General features: G+C 39.6%; 1 protein-coding gene across 3 annotated transcripts in view; it reads left to right on the top strand.

Moving 5' to 3' along the window:
- CMSS1 (cms1 ribosomal small subunit homolog (yeast)) overlaps positions 1–19632 on the top strand; it is a 384439-nt gene that overhangs the window by 360698 nt on the left and 4109 nt on the right. For all 3 annotated transcript variants that reach the window (XM_006094686.3, XM_023758848.1, XM_023758849.1), the window contains exons 3-9: positions 2304–2375; positions 4373–4502; positions 7728–7787; positions 8873–8975; positions 11954–12014; positions 13257–13344; positions 18056–18144. In XM_006094686.3, the coding sequence (XP_006094748.1) occupies positions 2304–2375; positions 4373–4502; positions 7728–7787; positions 8873–8975; positions 11954–12014; positions 13257–13344; positions 18056–18144 (603 nt within the window). The remainder of the gene's footprint in view (positions 1–2303; positions 2376–4372; positions 4503–7727; positions 7788–8872; positions 8976–11953; positions 12015–13256; positions 13345–18055; positions 18145–19632) is intronic.

Here is a 19632-nt window from a genome sequence, read left to right as displayed (position 1 = left end):
AACCTCTCTCTTTGTTTCTTGGTTCTTATAGGTTTGTATCTTTTCACTTTTCTTTATTTTCAGTATATTGGCATTTTGCCATTGTTTTGCTATGTTTAACCAGAAGAATTATTATTAAAGAATATAAGTTTTGCACTTTAAAGAATTGATTATATGCACCCAATTACTTCACTTAAAAGCTTTAACTCTTTCATATATTTTTGGGAAGTGTGATTCTTCTAAATACATATTTAAACTACATCTTTTGCTACATATTTAAAATCATTATATTTCTTATAAAGTCATATAATGGCATTACTTATCAAGTATCAAAGGCATATATACTGTTCAAATTGGTTTCCAGAAATGGTTAGTTTAGCCTGGCCTAAGTCTTCCACATCTTCTTACCTAGTCTCTGAGGGTAAGCATCAGCATTCATAAGACAGCTAAGTTTAGGAATTTTCAATACTAGGGATTTGTATTTCCTCATAAAGCCATCTCACCACTCTGGAAATTGACCCAATAAACTTGGCTTCTTTGTTTGTACCCTACCTCAACCAGCTAAGGTGACTGCTCCCAGAAAACAAATATACTTCATCTTCTTTAGGATGATCTAAGAATTTGAACCTAACATGTAAAACTGATTCTGTATCTTGACTAAAGCAATTCATAAAACATGTTTCTTTTACCCAATGCATGATTCAGACTTACATTTTTTTTCCAGAGTCTATATGCTTATAACTGAGCTCATTTCCAGATTTGTGTCATGTTGAGCTGATTGGCTTTGTAAACCTAGCATAAATACAACCCAGCACATTGAATATATTCTTAAAGAGCACCCTCATTTGCTAAATAAGAAAATGGAACAGGTTTCTACATCTGCTTCCCAAAAACCTTGATACTGGTGACAAGATACTGCAGAATGCCTTAAGAGATCTGCTAATCATGTCTGGGCCTTTGCCTTAGGAGCTTGAGCTGAATCTTGGCCTGGTGTGTAATTGGACTCTTATGACCATCTGGCAGCTTCTGTGACACATTAGTGGCCTTGGCCCAGTTTCTAATTGGCATGTATCTGCATCCACAAGACAGCTTAACTTTCTAAATAAGAGAGGTCATAATATCTTTTTTATTCTTTAGCTATGATGCAATTGTTCTTTGTAGGTTTTTTGTTTTAACTGAGAAGAAGCTAAAATTTCAAGATTCCATGTTACTTTAATCTTGAGCCCTTTGCATCTACTTCTCTACTAACTGAAACAGTGTCTAGAAACTGCTGGTCCTGGCTCCGTGTCTTGAAGAAATTATGTAGCATTATATCTTTCTCTCTCTCTCTCTCTCTGGCTTCAGGCCATAGGCATTCTTAATCTGCAGACTGTCTGTAAACTGTAATAGAAAGCTTCATCTGTAATCATTTTAAACAGAGCCAGTGGAGACAAGATTGCTTTAGTTAGTAGCTTACTAGTTTAAATTGAGTACGCTCTAGTTGGAATGGAAACTTAATCAAGGAAAAACTCCGAGTAAGTTTTCACTTACATTTTATATCTTACTTGGTAACTTTTTTGAAAATGTTGCATAAAAGACCCAGCACAGGAAACATTTTATATTTGTGCTTATGATTAATAAATATGGAATCTGAGGCATTCTATTTTATAAATCAAGGACATAGTCCAAATTTCCTGTTTTTCTACATTAAAAAAAAAAGGCAGGGTAAAAATAGCACTAAACTCTATAGGGTATTCAGGGGTCAAGGCAACAGGCAAAATCAGTTACTCAAGATGCCTGATGCCAAGACTTCTCTGTCCATCAACAGAAACATTCATTTTGTAGTCACTATAGATAGGTGAGATGTTTGTTCCAGGTATTATAAAAATATAAGTAAATATATCCTATTTCAGATTTTCTACGCTTATTGAGAAAAGGAGGGAGTAACAAAATAGTAAAGTAATAAACCAGTGACTTGGAAACACAGGTTCACCCATTGCTAGTTCATGGAAAACACAAGTCTCACCAGACATTCTTATTACATCTTCATTTTCATCACATCTATTTCTGCCTGTATTTTACAAACCTGGCTACTGTCTTTAATCTTTAAGATCCTGCACCACCTCCCCAAGCACACATGTGCACTCACATATTCTGACTTTGCTCAAAGATTTTCCAGTCTGCCTAATAGCCTACAGTGGGTCTTCCTGCATCTGTCTATCTGTGGAATATTACCAAGATGCTCTGAAGAATATATTTATGGCTGTAGGTTCTTTGGGATTGGTACCATTAGTTGATGCTTCATCATGCTAAGAGGAAAGTTTTCTCATTTGTATTTTTTATAGCCTACGGAATGTTTCTTGGTACAACCAAAGGAAACAAAAGAAGATGCCACCAAGACCAGGAAGAGGAGAAAGGTAATATTAATTCCTTACAATGGTGTGGCCCTACGTGGGTTACATCACCTTTTTGTATAGTGTGCTTTGATGAGGCAATTACTATCATCGCATCTTTAGAGATGCAGAAATTGTAAGATTCAGTGGGGTTTGGTGACTTCCCTAGGTCACTTGTAATAAGTGTTTCTGTTGGAGCTAAAAATAAATCCTCCTGATTCCTATTTCAGTTTTGTGAAACACTAAACATCTTTCTTACCCACCCTGTGTTTTCACTGTGGTTAGAAGTCAGACATGGGTTTCTAATTCTAGAAGGGGCCCAGAGCTCTCCTGCTCTATGGCCCCTCCAGCTCTGTCCAATGAAAGAAGTTTACCAATCTTCTTTTCTTACCCATCTCAATTTTTAAAACCTTTTATCTTAGAGAATTAATGAAAAGAAAATAAACAGATGAAGGTAGCAGTATAAGGCATTTCTGCCTCTCATTTGGAACCATAATTTAAAGCAAAAGGCACCCCTTGCATTTTAATACTTGCCTGTGAGCATATGGAAGACTCTTGCTCCTATACAAACTTTCTTATGGCTCAGACTTGGAGAAAGTGTGGTTAGCTTTGACCTTCCACCACAGTTGTGAAAACAGGAGTGTAATTCTCTCCCTGCCAAGAAGGGTCTTGCTGAAGTCAGCAGAGGAAATATGATTGGGATTAGAGGAGAGAAGATGGACTCAAACCAATTACTTAACAGCAAGCTTTTAGAAAACTGTAGTATGTGTGTGCATATGTTTTCTTTGCTTGCAAATGGCCAAATAGGAAGACAGGAGATGCCAAATTGGCTGAGGTCTGGCAAGTCCTTAAAGAAGTAACGTTAACTTCTCTTTGATAGTTTGTGTACTAATGGCCTTCAGGAGTGTTAAGTTCTTGAGGGCTCAAGGTCAGAACTCTGGCTAGGTAGTTTAGCCTTGGCTGAGGTCATGCTAAAATGTGCCCACCGATGACATATTTTAAAAGTTAATTCACTTGACAGAACTTTGACCATTCTCAGCTCTGGTATAGAAATAAGGACATTGTGGAAGGAGGGGAAAAACCTGGGGGCTGGGAGGTTGTGAGGAACAGCTCTTTCTAGATCTTTGGTGAAACATGAAAAGGAAATGAGAAGGGAAGTTTATGATGAAAATTAAAGGAACGATTGTGTGTTCCTGGTACATTGCAGGCATTCGGTAAATGCTACACAAATAGGTCCAAATCAAAACAGGTGTTGTACGGTATTTCCTGTTCGGCTTTCCATAGGACCACTTCAAGACTGCATCTCTCAAGACTTGAGAATTGAGGGTCTAAAAGTCCCCCTTTGCAGTGAGTCCTATGCTCAGATTATTTCTGTAGCTTTTACTTAATCCCCAAAATCCAAACTGAGAGTCAGTGCCTGAAAAATCAGGTTAGGCAAGAAATTCTCAAAATTCTGCCCTCCCATGTTTAAGGAGAGCTTCCACAGAAACAAGATTTCTTGACTTTTAACAGAAAATTATATCCTCTTATAGAGACTGCTGTAAAAATGTCAGTTCTCCTAGATGTCTTTGTAACTAGGAGTTACAAGGAATCTTTTATCAGTGGTTCTCAACCTTCTGGCCCTTTAAATACAGTTCCTTATGTTGTGACCCAGCCATAAAATTATTTTCATTGCTACTTCATAACTGTAATGTTGCTACTGTTATGAATCGTAATGTAAACATCTGATATGCAGGATGGTCTTAGGCGACCCCTGTGAAAGGGTTGTTCGACCACCAAAGGGGTCGTGACCCACAGGTTGAGAACTGCTGTTTTAGATCCTCCATTCGTTTTTCAAAGCAGCAGTGCCCAAGAAATTCTATTATGTTTTCTCAAGTATGTTTATTAGAACTCACATTCATACTTGTCTACCATCAAAGCCTATGTGCAGTTTAAATGCCAGAGGAATCAACCCATCATAAGCCAATTGCCATTCTAAAGTCTTTCCTCCTTTTTTTTATTTTTCTTTCTTCTCGTCTTAGAAGAAAATTACTGACATTCTTGCAAAATCAGAGCCAAAACCTGGGACACCTGAAGACCTGCAGAAACTGATGAAGGACTATTACAGCAGCAGTCGCTCAGTGATTGAATTAGAAGAACTGAAGCTACCAGGTACAGCCAGGCTTCTTTGGGTTTTTTCCTTTTTTTTTTTTTTTTCAATTTCTTACTATTCTGAGGTTAGTCATTCAGAAGGATCCATTGTTAATTGCTAGCAATTTTCCTGATGAGGAGGAGCAAAACAGATTCATCTTTATATTATGGCAAGGTATCTCAGCCAGACATTAATATATTTTCCTCACACTAATGCTCCTTTCCTCAACCTCGTAATTTTAATTTGTGGATGATTTCTTTATTAAGATACTACATGGTAATCTAATAGTAAGATTTTAATTGTATTTTTTTTCAAAAGGCTAGTTGTTGAGTATGCTTTTTTAAAAAATTTTTTTATTGATTTCAGAGAGGAAAGGAAAGGGAGAGAGAGAGATAAAAATATAAATGAGAGACAATCATTGAATGACTGCCTCCTGCATGCCCCCTACTGGCTATTGAGCCCACAACCTGGGCATATGCCCTGACTGGGAATCAAACCGTGACCTCCTGTTCATAGGTCGATGGCTCAAGCACTGAGCCATACCAGTTGGGTGCTTTTTTAAATTTTTTTCTGACCAGATTCTTCAAAGAGCAACAATCCCTAAGAAGATAGAAGTTAAATAAAGATAAACCACACAATTAAAAGTATAGACATGAAACACTAATTTATTCATCCTTTATAAACAAAATGTTAGCTTTAAGAAGCAGCTTAGTTTTATTGTTGCTCTTATCATGGATTTCTAATTATGGTTTAGTTTTTAGGATAGTTGTTGGGTCCTGGCCCAAACTTTATCAAGCCAACTACCTAAAGATAGGGACAAAATTGTGCATTGTTAGCAAGGCTGACACATCATCACCCAGGTGACTCTTCACCCTACTATTGTTTGAAATCTACTCTTAGAGAATTTATAATTAAGTTAAAATATATTGCAATACTTTTAAAACAACCTATTTTCATTAATTTTAAATTTATGATACATCCTATAACTCCTGGGCAGAGATTGAAGAAAAGAGATGTTGTCATAAACTCAAAACGCAAACAGTTTGGGTGCCATGCCTGAGGTGAGCTATTTATAGACCACAAGGGCTATCTAATGCTGCTTTTGGAAAAAGTCAGGAGTTGTTTGACTTCCTTTTTCCATTACAACTGCATGCTTTCTAGAGGCTTGAGAAGCTGAAAAACAGACTGTTCCCTGAATTTTTATAATTCCTCTGTGATAAGCTTTTTTTATAAAATGCACATTGGGTTGGAGACCTGAGTGCCCTGTGCGTTTCTTTTCCAAAAGGGGTGTCCTTTAGGGAATGGAAGGAGTGCGTTTCCACATAGCGAGACCTGGAGTTCTGACTTACTGGGCCCCCCAGCTCCAACAGCAGTTAGCAGCACTCTTCTCAGCACAGCAGTTCCTCTGGAGGAGAGCTGGGTCCTGGCTGCCCTTTCTCAGGAAGCAAGTGTTATAACAAAGCCTCTGTTCAAGGTCTAACTGGAAGTGTGGTTTTACTGTGGCTCAGTGGTCATTTTTCCTTTCTCGTTTTTTGTTAGAGTAACCTTCCACTTTGGAAGAACTAGTGAGATAATGGGACCACTGCTACCCTGTAACCTCACAGAACATCAAAAACCTTAATTGGCTAGATCAGTAGAGAGTCAAAGGTCAGAAGAAGCCTTTAAGGACTCATTTGAGTTCCATAGTGAGTTTACATTATATTACTGTTGTATTAGAGTTCAGTAATATAGGTAAGCAAGAATATGTGGGCATGTGTTGGTTTAGGGAGGAAGAAAAAAATCGTAAATACGTTAAAAATACTATTATGGGCAAAAAGAGCAGGTTTTCATTTTCAGTTAAGAAATTAGGCCATTCTGATTCCCAGTGATTGAAGACATCATAGGAAGGGTTTAGAGAAAAGGCCCGTCACTACACTGGTGAGACCAAGGACAGAGAGGAAGTGTGTGCTAGGTGAGAGGAGGGACATGCCATGGGTTGTTTGGTGCAGGCTCAGGAAGGGGTGTAAACATAAAGTGGCTGTAAATAATCAAATATTTTCCTATTTAGTTTGCCAAGTGTGTAACTTGGTTTTGATTTGAGGTTGTTTGTGTCTGTAGGGCAGGAACATGTCTTTTCAATTAACATGGTGTGCTGTACATTGTTAATGTCAGACACATGGGCACTTAATTAGTTTCGAGGCAGGAGTCCCTTGGAGCTAACCCTGCTGTCCTCCTGAGAGCTGCAGTGTGGTTTAGATCAGCGCTAAAAGCCTGAAGGCTAGCTGCAACTTAAAAAGCAAATTCCCAGGCTCACCCCCAGGGAATTCTGACTCACTATGAGAAAGTGAGTCCATCCCAGGAATCTGTATCTTCTGCAAAGCTCTCCAGGTGAGCCTGATCATATCCAGGCTTCGGAAATTAGTTTGAAAGACCATCGAAGGTTCTACAACAGCACAGGAGGCAACATCTTTGAAGTTCATTATTCACATAATGTGTTATAAATTCCGGGTCACAATATAAATGTCATTTAATTTAGTAATAGTTTGCTCCCTAGCACTCTGCTGTGTTTATAGACAGACTTTTCCTTGTAGAAAGAAGTGGGACAGCCCTAGTCAGTTTGGCTCAGTGGATAGAGCGATGGGTCCCTGTTTCAATTCCGGTCAAGAGCACTTGCTTTGGGGTGTGTGCAGGAGGCAGTGGAGGCAACCAATCGGTGTGTGTCTCTCTCACATCGATGTCTCTCTCTCCGTGTCTCTCCCCATCTTTTCTACTCTCTCTGTAAAAATCAATGGAAAAAAATCTCCTTGGGTGAGGATTAAAAATAATAATAATAATAACTAGGACAATAAACCTCCTGCTTTTTTATTCATCTCAGTTACAGAGTTAACAATACTACATGATTGCTAGACCATGATTGTCATTGGTTGAGCAATTCCCTATGTTTTAATGTTATATTGGGAACATCTCGACATAGATTTGTTTCAGCTTTGCCTTTGTATATTGCCTGTTATTTGAAAATGATGTTTCATTAATCCACTGAATAATACAATAAGCTTGTACTTCCCTACCCTAAGAAACTATAAACAGTTAATTTTTACTTGTTATTGCTGCTGCTAGTGTTTTATATCCTAGACAACACTTGAAATATGTGATGAGCCCCCAATTCGGTAATGATATACAACCTTGTTTAATCTGTTTTTATTATGTGAAATCAACTATGAAATAGTTGCAGAATTCTCTACAAAGCATGTTTCTCATAATCCTAGACTCCTGTTTCCTCAAGGCCAACGATTTGACTCATAGTCTTTCATCATACCTAAAAGAAAGTAAGTAAACTCTCATTTTTTAAAAAAATTATTCACCAAATTGTTATTACGTTAAAACATAAGTTCAGTCTCTTCAAAATAAAAAATTTCAAAACTACATTTAAAATAAAAAGTTTCCACCTAAAATGGATTTTAAATGGAGGGTGTTTTAGGTCCCTCTTCATATTAACTTTTTTTTATTTAAGTTTATTCTTGTTTTGCTCTGGCTTTGGGAATTGGTCTGATTTTTGTTTTATAACACATGAGAAGTATTGGTGTAGGAACCTAGAGAATAGTTAGCATTCTAGTTCAGATCCCTCACTAAGTTGCTCTTTGACCTGAGGAAAGTCACTGAGCACTCTCTGAGACTTGACTTTGTTATCTGAAAGATGAGGACTGTGTGACCGCTGTTCCAGCTCTGAGATTCTGAGGCTCTGTCCACATCTTCAGAACTCCGACCCTGAGTATTGCATAGTCCATCTAATTTGATCTTTTCAACATGTATTGCGTGTAGTCAGTAATAACTAGATTATTCACACGAGCTAGTCATTTATCTGTAACCAATAGTGAAATATTTAGATGTAGAGGATTTATCATTCTTCTTTCAAACTCTATTCAGTTCTAAGGACACTCAGCTTGAGTTCATAAACCTTTCTCCCCCTCAAATTCAGCAAATGTAAATATAATCAAGCTCACTGGGCTATGAGAGCTAAACAAGAGAACACATGTAAAGTGCCTAGCACAGTGTCACTGCTCACCAGATGTTTGCTATTATTTTAATGTCATTTCTCTTTTACATTTTATGCTCAGTGTCCCTTTAAAATTTAACATCATCGAATCAGAATTCTTTTCCTACTCAACATTGCCTTCAAGCATCAAACAAATTAAAAGTATCGCAAATGCATTCTTTTGAACTTTTTTTACTTAGTCCTAAAACTAGTCACTTTGGCATAATATATGTTTTGTGTTGTAAGTTAATGATATTTCATTTTAATCCAATACCTACAATATCCAGAGAATAGAATCTAAACAGTGCTCATTATATCCTATTTTACTTAAACACTAATTTAGAATAATGTTTTCTCTCATGGTATTTTTTTTTTCAGTCTGCCCTAAGTGGGTAAAACTTCGGAAAAACCATACAGAGAAGAAGTCAGTCCTAATGCTGATCATCTGCAGCTCTGCCATCCGAGCCCTGGAGCTCATTAGGTTGGATGCTTCACCTATTATTTTGTTAATGTTTCCTGAATAGCTGATGTGTGCCGTATTGATATGTTCTGTATGCTGAAGATGTTGCAATGAGCGAAACAGAGTCCGCTCTCTCATAGGACTTACTTTCCAGGGAGGGACACCGACAATAAACAAATATACATTATAATGTCAGCTAGTGATAAGTTATATAAGAAAAAATACAGTATAGAAGGGGATGGGGCTTCTTTTAAAAGGTGGTCCCAGAAAGCTTCTCTAAGGAGATGGCATGTGAGCCAAGACTTGACCACAGTGAAGGAGAAAGCCAAGCAGATGGCTAAGAGCCTGCCAGGCAGGGGGACAGTCAGAATGATCTGGATAATCATCCTGAAGGATCCCTTTGGCTGCTGTGTGGAGAACACACGTTGTAGAGGGCAAGGGTGAAAACAGGGAGACCATAGCAATAACCAGTTAGAAGAAAAGATAGACACCAAGAAATAAGCTTATGAAAGCCCATATAAAGAAAATTTTTCAGAGTGATGCAGAAGACCTTGAATAAGACATACCATGTCCTTGAATAATTAGACTCAGTGATGTAAAAATGTTTGTTTTACCTAAGATAATCCACAAATTTCATAGATTCCCAACAGAATTCCAAAAGAATTGTTTTTAAACTAGGTAAACTAGTTCTGAGTCCATATGAGAAGAAATCTGTCCTCAGGGAAAATCTGGAAAAGATACTAATGAGCAGGTACTATGCCTATAGTATCAGATTTTTTTAAAAACGTACTACAAAGTCTCAATAATCAATACAGTATGGAACTGGCTCATGCATGACAGACAGATTAGATCCATGGAACAGAACTGGAAGTTCAGAAATAGACCCATATGTATATGAAAATGTAGCATATGGCCAAGGTGACAAATCATTAGGGAAAGATGGATTGTTTAATAAATGGTACTGGAATAACTGGGCAGCCGTCGGAAAAATAAACTTGGATCCATATCTCACTTCTTATACCAAGATAAATTCCAGTGGACCAAAATTTTTAATGTAAAAATTACGTTGTAAAGATAAATTGTCAGTGCTTTACTACGTGCTTTCACATACTTTTTCATTTACTGCCGTTTGTGTAGAATAAACAAAAGGGCTTCCACTAGGTCTGGGTAACACTCAGCTCTCAGGGAAGAGCCATCGGAGTAAAGGAGATTTACTGAAAGGACCAGGCTCTGTGCCAGGTTTTGGCACAAGACAAAGTAAAGGAAAATTTAAGTCCTGAAGAAAGAGGAACTTGATCAAATAGACGGGTGCAAATGTAGACACTCAGTAGGTATTTACCATCTATCTGTCCAAATGAACTTATCTGGTCATGAATTTAGAAAAGTAGTCGTTAAACTTTGTTAATAGTCCTTCAAACTCTCCTTTCCCCATTAGGCACGCACAGAAGTGTTTCTTTCAACTATTTCTGCTCTAAACAATTGATCTTCAAGACTCCCACTACTCTGGGAAGCTCTATTTGAAGTATTAGGAGTTCACATAGACTTTTCCGTGTTTTAAAAACTACCACCACAGAACTTATTTCATATTCAAGCTCTAATGGCAATGAGGTTGGCCTCAAGGTGGCCTCTTAAAAACAACTTGTCAAATTGATTTGAGTGCTTACTCTACATAAATACCTTTCTGGGGGACATAAAAGCACTATGTTGTCGCACTTCATTTACCAATTCTCAGTGTTTCTCTGTGTCACCTGGTAATATTATGATCCATTTCAAGGTTAGGGGATTTGCAAAAGGTGAATTTTGAGCGGGCACAATGAGCCCTATTCATAAAGACTAATTGTGAATAATTCTAACTTTTGTAAGAATATTTGCTCCCTTGAGAACCATGAGTTATGTCAAATATGTTCCCTAAATTTTCTTCCTAGTTAACCTTGCCTTGGAGAAAGCTTACATATAAGTAAAAAATCAAGTGCAGCCTGGGCTGCATGGCTTAGTGTTGAGCATCAACCTATGTACCTGTGGTTCGATTCCCAGTCAGGGCACATGCCCAGGCTGTGGGCTCAATCCCCAGTAGGGGGTGTGCAGGAGGCAGCCAATCAATGCTTCTCTCTCATCATTGATGTTTCTTTCTCTCTCTCTCTCTCTCTCTCTTCCTCTCAGAAATCAATAAAAAATGCTTCTCTCTCATCATTGATGTTTCTTTCTCTCTCTCTCTCCCTCTCCCTTCCTCTCAGAAATCAATAAAAATATATTTTTAAAAATCAAATGCAACAGCACTTGTATAACATGATTCACTATTTGGAAACTCATAGATTTCCTGCTGACCAATAGTATTTCCACAAACATAATAATGAGATATAAAGGAAATTAATATTCTCAAGCAGTTTTTCCATGTTAGATCTTGCCCCAAACATCGACTAAAAGACATTGCTATTTTATACCCATTTACATCTGAAGCTTTTCTACATACAACATTTTATGGAAAAGCTCACTCTGCAACGTAAATAAAAGAGGAGGCTGCTCTTGAAGGACACAAGCCCTTTTGCTCCACCCTGTCAGCTCATCCCAGCTTCCCCCACTGCCCCGGTGCACAGGCTGACCCCAGTGCTGTAAGAGATTTCTCACAACCACATTTTGTCTGAGAACTATACTACAGAGTTTGAAGATCAATTCTCTGCTAGGAACCTGAAATACAGAAATTGTGTATTGCAAGTAAAGTGTAGATCCATGTTTCAGTACCCAAGGAAACCTAAGTAAAGCTAACCCTATGTGTGAGAAGGAGAAGCCTGAATAAAAGGCCACCCATTTTCATTTCAGAGATGGCTAGCCTGAAAATCTCAGAACTTTTTTGTGTCTGTATATATACACATACAGGTGAACATATATACATATAAATAAACACACATATTCTTTGAATAAAGAAAGACATAATACTGAATTAGCCAACAGGCTCAGAAGGAGTGACTTTTCTTGTGCATTAATCTATTCCTTCTCATTAGGTCAATGACAGCGTTCAGAGGAGACAGCAAAGTTATGAAATTATTTGCAAAACACATAAAGGTAAGCAAAGGGCCTGTGGTTCTTGGTGGAAGATGTTAGTGATCCTTAAGAGTCACTTCTAGACCTCAGCTTTTCCCTTCAACCTCTGTGTAACTCCTTTGCAAGGGTTTTCTTTGGTGCCTCCTTCTATAACACACTTAATGACCATTCTGATTTTCTTTGCATTCCCTACCCCTGCACACTCACCTCTCCCCACAGCAGTCACACTTGTCCCTGCTCCGAGGTTCCTCTACAGAAGCTGAGGCTTGACCCTGGACTCTGAAGATTTACCAGTTTTCTTCTATCTTGATGTTAACCTTCTTTGCCCAAACAAGGGTAGCCTCACTTGCTTTCTAACTTTCTTAACTTTTAAACAAAATGCTCTAAATTGGCCCATGATTGATTGCAGTTTCTAATGACTCTTTGAAAAGAGTTTCTGGACCCAATTTCCAACATGTGGAGGGGGTGCTTCCTCACGTATCCAAGAAATGCTCTGGACACCAACTTCATGTCCTACAGTGCAACTCAATTCTGACATTGTCTACCTGGAAACACATCAGGTTCCATAGGTTAAGGGCTCAGTCCTACAAGACCTCATGCACACCTCATACCCCCAACTTCAGACACCAGTTGAAAGTCCAGGATGTTACCTATTCTTCTGACCAACTGATTCAGAGGTTCCCACAACCCCCTCCTCAAATTCAATTAATTTGCAAGAGCAGCTGACGAAACATTTTACTTACTAGATCACTGATTCATTATAAAAACATGTAACTCAGGAACAGCCAGATGGAAGAGATGCCTAGGGCAGGGTTGGGAAAGGTTGTGGAGCTTCCATACCCTCTCCAGGCACACACTCTCCCCAAATCTCCATGTGTTCACCAACCCAGAAGTTCTTCAAACCCTTCCTCTCAGGTGTTTTAAGGAGGCGTCAGTACTTAGGCATGATTGATTAAATCATCAGCCATCGGCGATTGATTCAACCTCAGCCCCCCACCCCTCCCTGGAGGTTCGGGGTGGGAGTGAAAGTTAATTACATAGTGGGTTCTCCTGGAACCGGTCTCCATCCTCAGGTGCTTCCAAAAATCTCCTCATTCAAGTAACAAAAGACAGCTTTATCACTCTCAACACTTAGGAACTTGCAAGGGCTTGGGGAGTTATGAGTCAGAAACTGTGGACGAAGGCCACATTTGTATGAGAAATATATTTTGGTAGTCTGCCTCAATATCACACTTCTCTTTATTCTCTTCCATCTTGGAATAGGTCCAGGAGCAGGTAAAGTTGCTGGAGAAGCGTGCCGTGCACCTGGGTGTAGGAACTCCAGGGAGGATTAAAGAACTCGTTAAACAAGGTATGAAAAGAGCCAGTGATAGTCTTCAGAGCTGGGAGTTGGCCATACCCCCATGTGAGTTTTGGGAACCACATGTGTGATGCAGTGAAACCAGATCTCTGTGTTAATTCAGGAGTTGGAAATTCAGCCCTGAGTCTGTAAAGTCAGCCAGCAGGTATGATGGAGTAGGGAAGGATGAGAACTGTGAAATTGAAGGGCATGTGCCCACCTAAATACATTCAGATTTCAATTGCTTTAAACAGGTCAGTGGATCCACATTTGATTCCATCAGTTTGCACCCTCTAGAATTTGTAGAGCTGGATATGTTGAGTATTTCCCTCTCACTTAATTGTGTCTTGGTTCCCCACGACTCCCATTCCACTTGAAAACATGTTGAAACAAAAATGCAGTTTCACTTAGATGGTGTGGCTCAGTGGTTGGGCGTTGACCTATGAACCAGGAGGTCACAATTTGATTCCCGGTCAGGGCCCATGCCTGAGTTGCAGGCTCGATCCCCAGTGGGGGGCATGTAGGAGATAGCCAATCAATGATTCTCTTACATCACTGATGTTTCTATCTCTCTCCCTCTCCGTACCTCTCTGAAATCAATTTTAAAAAAATATTTTTAAATGCAGTTTCTGTGGATGAAATCTTGATATTCTAAATCGTTTCTCTTGTAGTGCTTTACCCAGAAAGTATTCCAGAGGACATCCACCTGCTAACATGCTAATGATCTTATTACCTGTTCTGCCTGCCAGATAGATTAAAGATATCTTATCAATTCTCATTTCCAAATTACTTCTTCAATATAGTAATACACATTGTTTCATAACTGACAGGAGCTATTCCTGGATTTTTCATATTTCTAAACGTAATGTGTTCATTAGTATAGTAACTCGGTATACAGATAGTCATTTGCCAGAAAGCAAATGAAAACTAAAAATACTAGTGTTTCTCTCCAGATGAAAGCCACCCAGGTTAAATAAACCCACTGTATACAGAGCTCTGTGCAATTACAAATAACAAACTGGAGGCCACAAACTGGAGGCCCCAAATAAGGAAGGGAAAAATTTTTTTTGAGTTCCTATGTGTACTTAGCAATATGCTAGACCAGTGTTTCTCAACCTTCTGGCCCTTTAAATACAGTTCCTCATGTTGTGACCCAATCATAAAATTATTTTCGTTGCTACTTCATAACTGTAATGTTGCTACAGTTATGAATTGTAATATAAATATCTGGTATGCAGGATGGTCTTAGGCGACCCCTGTGAAAGGGTCATTCGACCACCAAAGGGGTCGCGACCCACAGGTTGAGAACCACTGTGCTAGACACTTACATCTATCTCATGTAGTACTCACCTCACCCTTGCAGGCTAGGGTTCTGATTCCCTCAGAGAAAACCAAAGCACACAGGGTTACGTGGCCCTCCCAGAGTCACTCAGTCCAGGCTTTCCTGGTTCCTGAGCCTTCCCCAAACGGGAGCTCCCAATCCCATTGAAGAGATAAGTGCACATAGAATTAGGTTGACCATACAAGACAGTAAAGCCAAAAGGCCAAGTGAGCACTTCTGAGTCTAGAGAAGTTGAAATGAGGGAGAGATTGATGTGGTAGCTGAGTCTGCAGGGAAAGCTTTGTAGAGTTTTTAACTGATCTTTAAAGTATGGGGAGAATTAAAGTAGGATCTGTGGAGATGTGAGGAAAGCACTCAGGAACATGCAGGAACGGGAGAAGAGTGAATCAGGAGGGCAGGCGGAGAGACATGTGGTATCCCTGGAGGAGGTGATAAGTGAACAATACCGTGTTGAGTCTAAGAACCCCTGTTATGGACTCAGACTCCAGATTCAGGTCCCAGGTCCAACAACTTACCATACCAGCTCTGTGACCTTGCAAGTTACCTTCTCTAAACCTGTTTCTCTATCAGAATGACAGAGACAGAAATAGTACCTATCTCAAAGGATTATTATGAAAATTGAATGCCCAATAAAGAGCTCAGCACAGTGAGTGTCATACCTTGAGAACTCGAAAAATGCTAGTTGTTTTTATTGAAAAGACCACATTTCTTACTGGGGACTTCATGGGCTGTACTATCTTGTGATTCAACTGGGAAGAAAGTCAGATTGTGAGGGAGGGCCTTGAACAGTAATCTGAGGAGTTTGGAGTTTTGTCTTGTGAACGTGATGGGGCGATGAAAATGAAGGAACAGGTGAGAGGTGCTCATAGGCCTTCTGTGAAACGCAGAGTTGGGAGAGCTTGGCTGGGCAGCGGGAGAGGCCAGGGACGGACGCCGCCTCTCCCTCAGCCCCCAGCCAGAGATTCACCTCTCCCTTTCCTGGAATACAGATGGGTTTTTGTGGTCACCAGGCCCCACTCTTCTTTGTATTTAGAAGAGAGAGGGAAAAAACAAAGCTGTACAGACCATTGAAATTAGATTTCTACAGAGTTGTGAGACACGTTTTAAGATAGTGATTTCATTTTCTTTGGCTATATACCCAGAAATGTGATAGCTGGATCACATGGTAGTTATCTTTTTAATGTTTTGAGGAACTTCCATACCATTTTCCATAGTGGTTGCACCAATTTACATTTCCACTAACAGTGTGCAAGCCTTCTCTTTTCTCCACATCCTTGCCAACACTTGTTATCTTTTTGTCTTTTTGATAACACGTGTGAGGTGATATATCATTGTGTTTGTTTTTTATATTGTTTTATTGATTTCAGAAATAGGAAAGGAAAGGGAGAAAGATAGAAACATCAGTGATGAGAGAGAATAATTGATAGGCTGCTTCCTGCACGCCCCACACTGAGGATCGAGCCCGCAACCCAGGCGTGTGCCATGACTGAGAATCAAACCATGACCTTCTGGTTCATAGGTGGATGCTCAACCACTGAGCCATGCCAGCCAGGCCTTTCACTGTGGTTTTGATTTGTATTTACCTGATAATTAGTGATGTTGAACATCTTTTCATGTACTTGTTGGCCATTTGGATGTCTTATTTGGAAAAATGCATACTTCGTTCCTCTGCCCATTTTTAAATTAGATTTTTTTCTATCAAGTTATATGAGTTCTTCCTGTATTTTGTATATTAAACCAAAGTTAGATTTTTTTTTAACAATTCTATCATGGTAGGATATTTGGGTTGTTTCTTATTTTTTGCTATTATAAATAATACTGCAGTGATCATTTTGTAAGTGTGTTTAAATTTCTGATGTTTTTATTGGGATATGTGTAGATGGAGAATTTTTTTTGTCAATAGAAAGCATTTTAAAGCTCCTTTTTTATAATGCCCTGTACTTTTTTAGAGAGGTTGTACCTGTTTGCTCTATTATCAGCAGTGAATTATTTTTAATGAAGACTACCAACCCATTGTCATTCTTTATTTTTCATTTTTAATTTTTCAGAAAATTTTAAATAAGAGGCATTGTAATTATAAGAAGCATTAAAAAATTCTTTTGGGCCTGGCTGATGTAGCTCAGTGTTTGAGCGTGGACCTATGAACCAGGAGATCTAGGTTCAATTCCGGTTAGGCCACATGCTTGATCCCCAGTAGGGGGCATGCAGGAGGCAATTGATCAGTAATTCTCTGTCATCATTGATGTTTCTATCTCTCTCTCCCTTTCCCTTCCTTTCTGAAATCAATAAAAAAAATTTGTTTTAAATTATTTTGGGCAGAGAGGGAAAATATTGAAATAATCACAGGAGAGTTGAAGGGACATGCTGCAGTTGTGTAAAAGAAGGCTTCAATTATGTTGCCACGTGAAACATGTAACAGCTTGGGGCAGTGGGGAGAACATGGAGAGTGAGAAGAACTAACTGTGCCCAACTCTGAGACCTCTAAGAAGAAGACAATCCCTGAGGTCCCCTGAAGCCCCACATTCTATTATTGTCTCTAGATCAGCGGTTCTCAGCCTGTGGGTTGCGACCCCTTTGGGGGTCGAACGACCATTTCACAGGGGTCACCTAAGACCATGGAAAACACATATATAATTACATATTATTTTTGTGATTAATCACTATGCTTTAATTATGTTCAATTTGTAACAATGAAAATACATCCTGCATATCAGATATTTACATTACGATTCATAACAGTAGCAAAATTACAGTTATGAAGTAGCAACGAAAATAATTTTATGGTTGGGGGTCACCACAACATGAGGAACTGTATTAAAGGGTCACGGCATTAGGAAGGTTGAGAACCACTGCTCTAGATAGACAGGAAGACAAGTGGGAACAGCCCTAAATTCTTTCCTAGTCTCCTCGGGGGATCACAGCCTTTAATAGGGCCCATTCACCTTAGCTTCCTTTTCTGCCCCAAATGAACCTCCCAGCCCTGACCTCACCCTTTTGCCCACTCACCTCCTCAGTCATGTGGCCTCAGGTAGACTCAACTCCAAACTGCAGGAATCTTATCAAATCCCTGTCAGGAATGAAACTTCACCCTCTGGCTTCCTGGAGGCTTAGGATTGATTTTTTGCCAGCACTTGAGCATTTGACAAGCTTAGCAAGAGCAGCTTCTCTGCTTCTCAGAATCAGTGATAAGATTATAGGAGGGGAGTCTTGGACTACTGCATTTGTTTTCCATCAGGCAAGGGCAGCATTTAATGTGAGAGATTAGTTACTGGAGAGAGGACAGCAAATGAGGCAAAAAGCAACCAAGAGAATAAAAAGTAGTTTTAATTTGTTCACTTCATGAGGTCTTGACTGCGGCAACCCTCTCCCTATCTCTTTCAGGTGGCCTTAATTTGAACCCCTTAAAGTTTCTGGTTTTTGACTGGAATTGGAGAGATCAGAAGTTGAGGAGGATGATGGACATTCCCGAGGTACCGTGTAACCAGCAGTTGACTTTAATTTTTCTTTTTCTTTTATCTGAACTTGAGTTCAAACACAGTAATAGAGTCTTTGACATGAAGACCAGCACATCCTGGCCTTTGACAGTTACTGTAAAGGAATAATCATGGAACCCATCTCACCCCTTACACATAATCCTATCATTCCCATGTGTTTTATAGGAATCAGCTTTGTTTCCTCATTAAATGACCGAGAGCTTCTGCCTCACTAGGGACCATAGCTATACTGTACCTTTGAGAAATAGGAAGATCTGGAGAACTTGGCATACTTCCCTGTGCTTTGCTTTAGAAGCACAATCACCTTTGCTTTTCATCCTTATAAGTGCGCTTGGAGGCGGGTGTGCAAATTTGCCTCATTGCTCACATCTTTATGAGTCGAGTGGTTTTTTCTGAGCAGGACGCAAGGGTGATTTCTTTCCAGGTTCTTGTCCAGGTGCATTTGAAGAATGAAGCCACAGACAAAAGGTGGTGTATGAAAAGGTGGAAATTTATTGGAAACAAGTACAGACTCCCACGTAGGGAGGGGATCCCAAAGGGAGTAGCCCCCTAAGCCCCTTTTTCCTAAGGTTTATAAAGGCTGCAGTTCTTTGTCTTTTCTTGCTGCCTTCCAATTGGTAGAATATCAGCTTCAAAGCTCAAAAGCCACATGGTGCCCCCTCTATTTCTCCCCCTTCAGTGGTAGAATTCTCTATCTCCTATGAAAATCTGTTTCCTCTTTCTCCCACTTGTCAGCATTTCTCTATCCTCTGTGAAATTTCTTTTTCCTCTTTCTTCCCATCCCGTGTGGCTCATTCCTATCTTCTGTGAACGGATGTCTTCCTTTCCCCTTATCCTGTGGCACCTTTTGTTCTCTGTGAACATATGCCTTTAGCAGCTCCAAGCCCCCACTTATGGGCTCCAAGCCTTCCTCCCCCATGGACCCTCTTTATTTCTAAAACTCCCTAAACCTACCTATTTTACCCCCTAAAACTCCTTTCATTTATATCCCCTAAAACCCAGTTACTTAATTTGGAGCTAGTTTGATTTTGGGGGATTTTTTAATGTCTCAGTAAATTAAAATTGAATGTCTACCCTTTCCCAGCCTGAGTGGCTCCGTGGTTGAGCATTAACCTATGAACCAGGAAATCATGGGTTCGATTCCCAGTCAGGGCACCTACCCGGGTTGTGAGCTCGATCCCTAGTAAGGGGCGTGCAGGAGGCAGCCGACCGATGATTCTCATCATTGATGTTTCTATCTCTTCCTCTCCCTTCCTCTCTGAAATCAGTCTATACTAATAAAAGGGTAATATGCTAATTAGACCGGGTCAACCAGACATCTTTCAGATGTCTGACTTCTTTCCAGACAAAACCACGGTGGTGGGGGCCGAGACAGAGGCGGTTAGGGACAATCAGGCTGGCAGGAGAGCAAGCAGTTAGAGGCAAGATCAGGCCGACACGGGGGAGCAAGCAGTTAGGGGTGAG

The sequence above is a fragment of the Myotis lucifugus genome, unplaced genomic scaffold (genome assembly GCF_000147115.1).
Source record: "Myotis lucifugus unplaced genomic scaffold, Myoluc2.0 scaffold_140, whole genome shotgun sequence".
NCBI classification, from domain to species: Eukaryota; Metazoa; Chordata; class Mammalia; order Chiroptera; family Vespertilionidae; genus Myotis; species Myotis lucifugus.
Note: the sequence above shows the minus strand (reverse complement) of the source record. Positions and strands in the feature narration are given on the sequence as shown.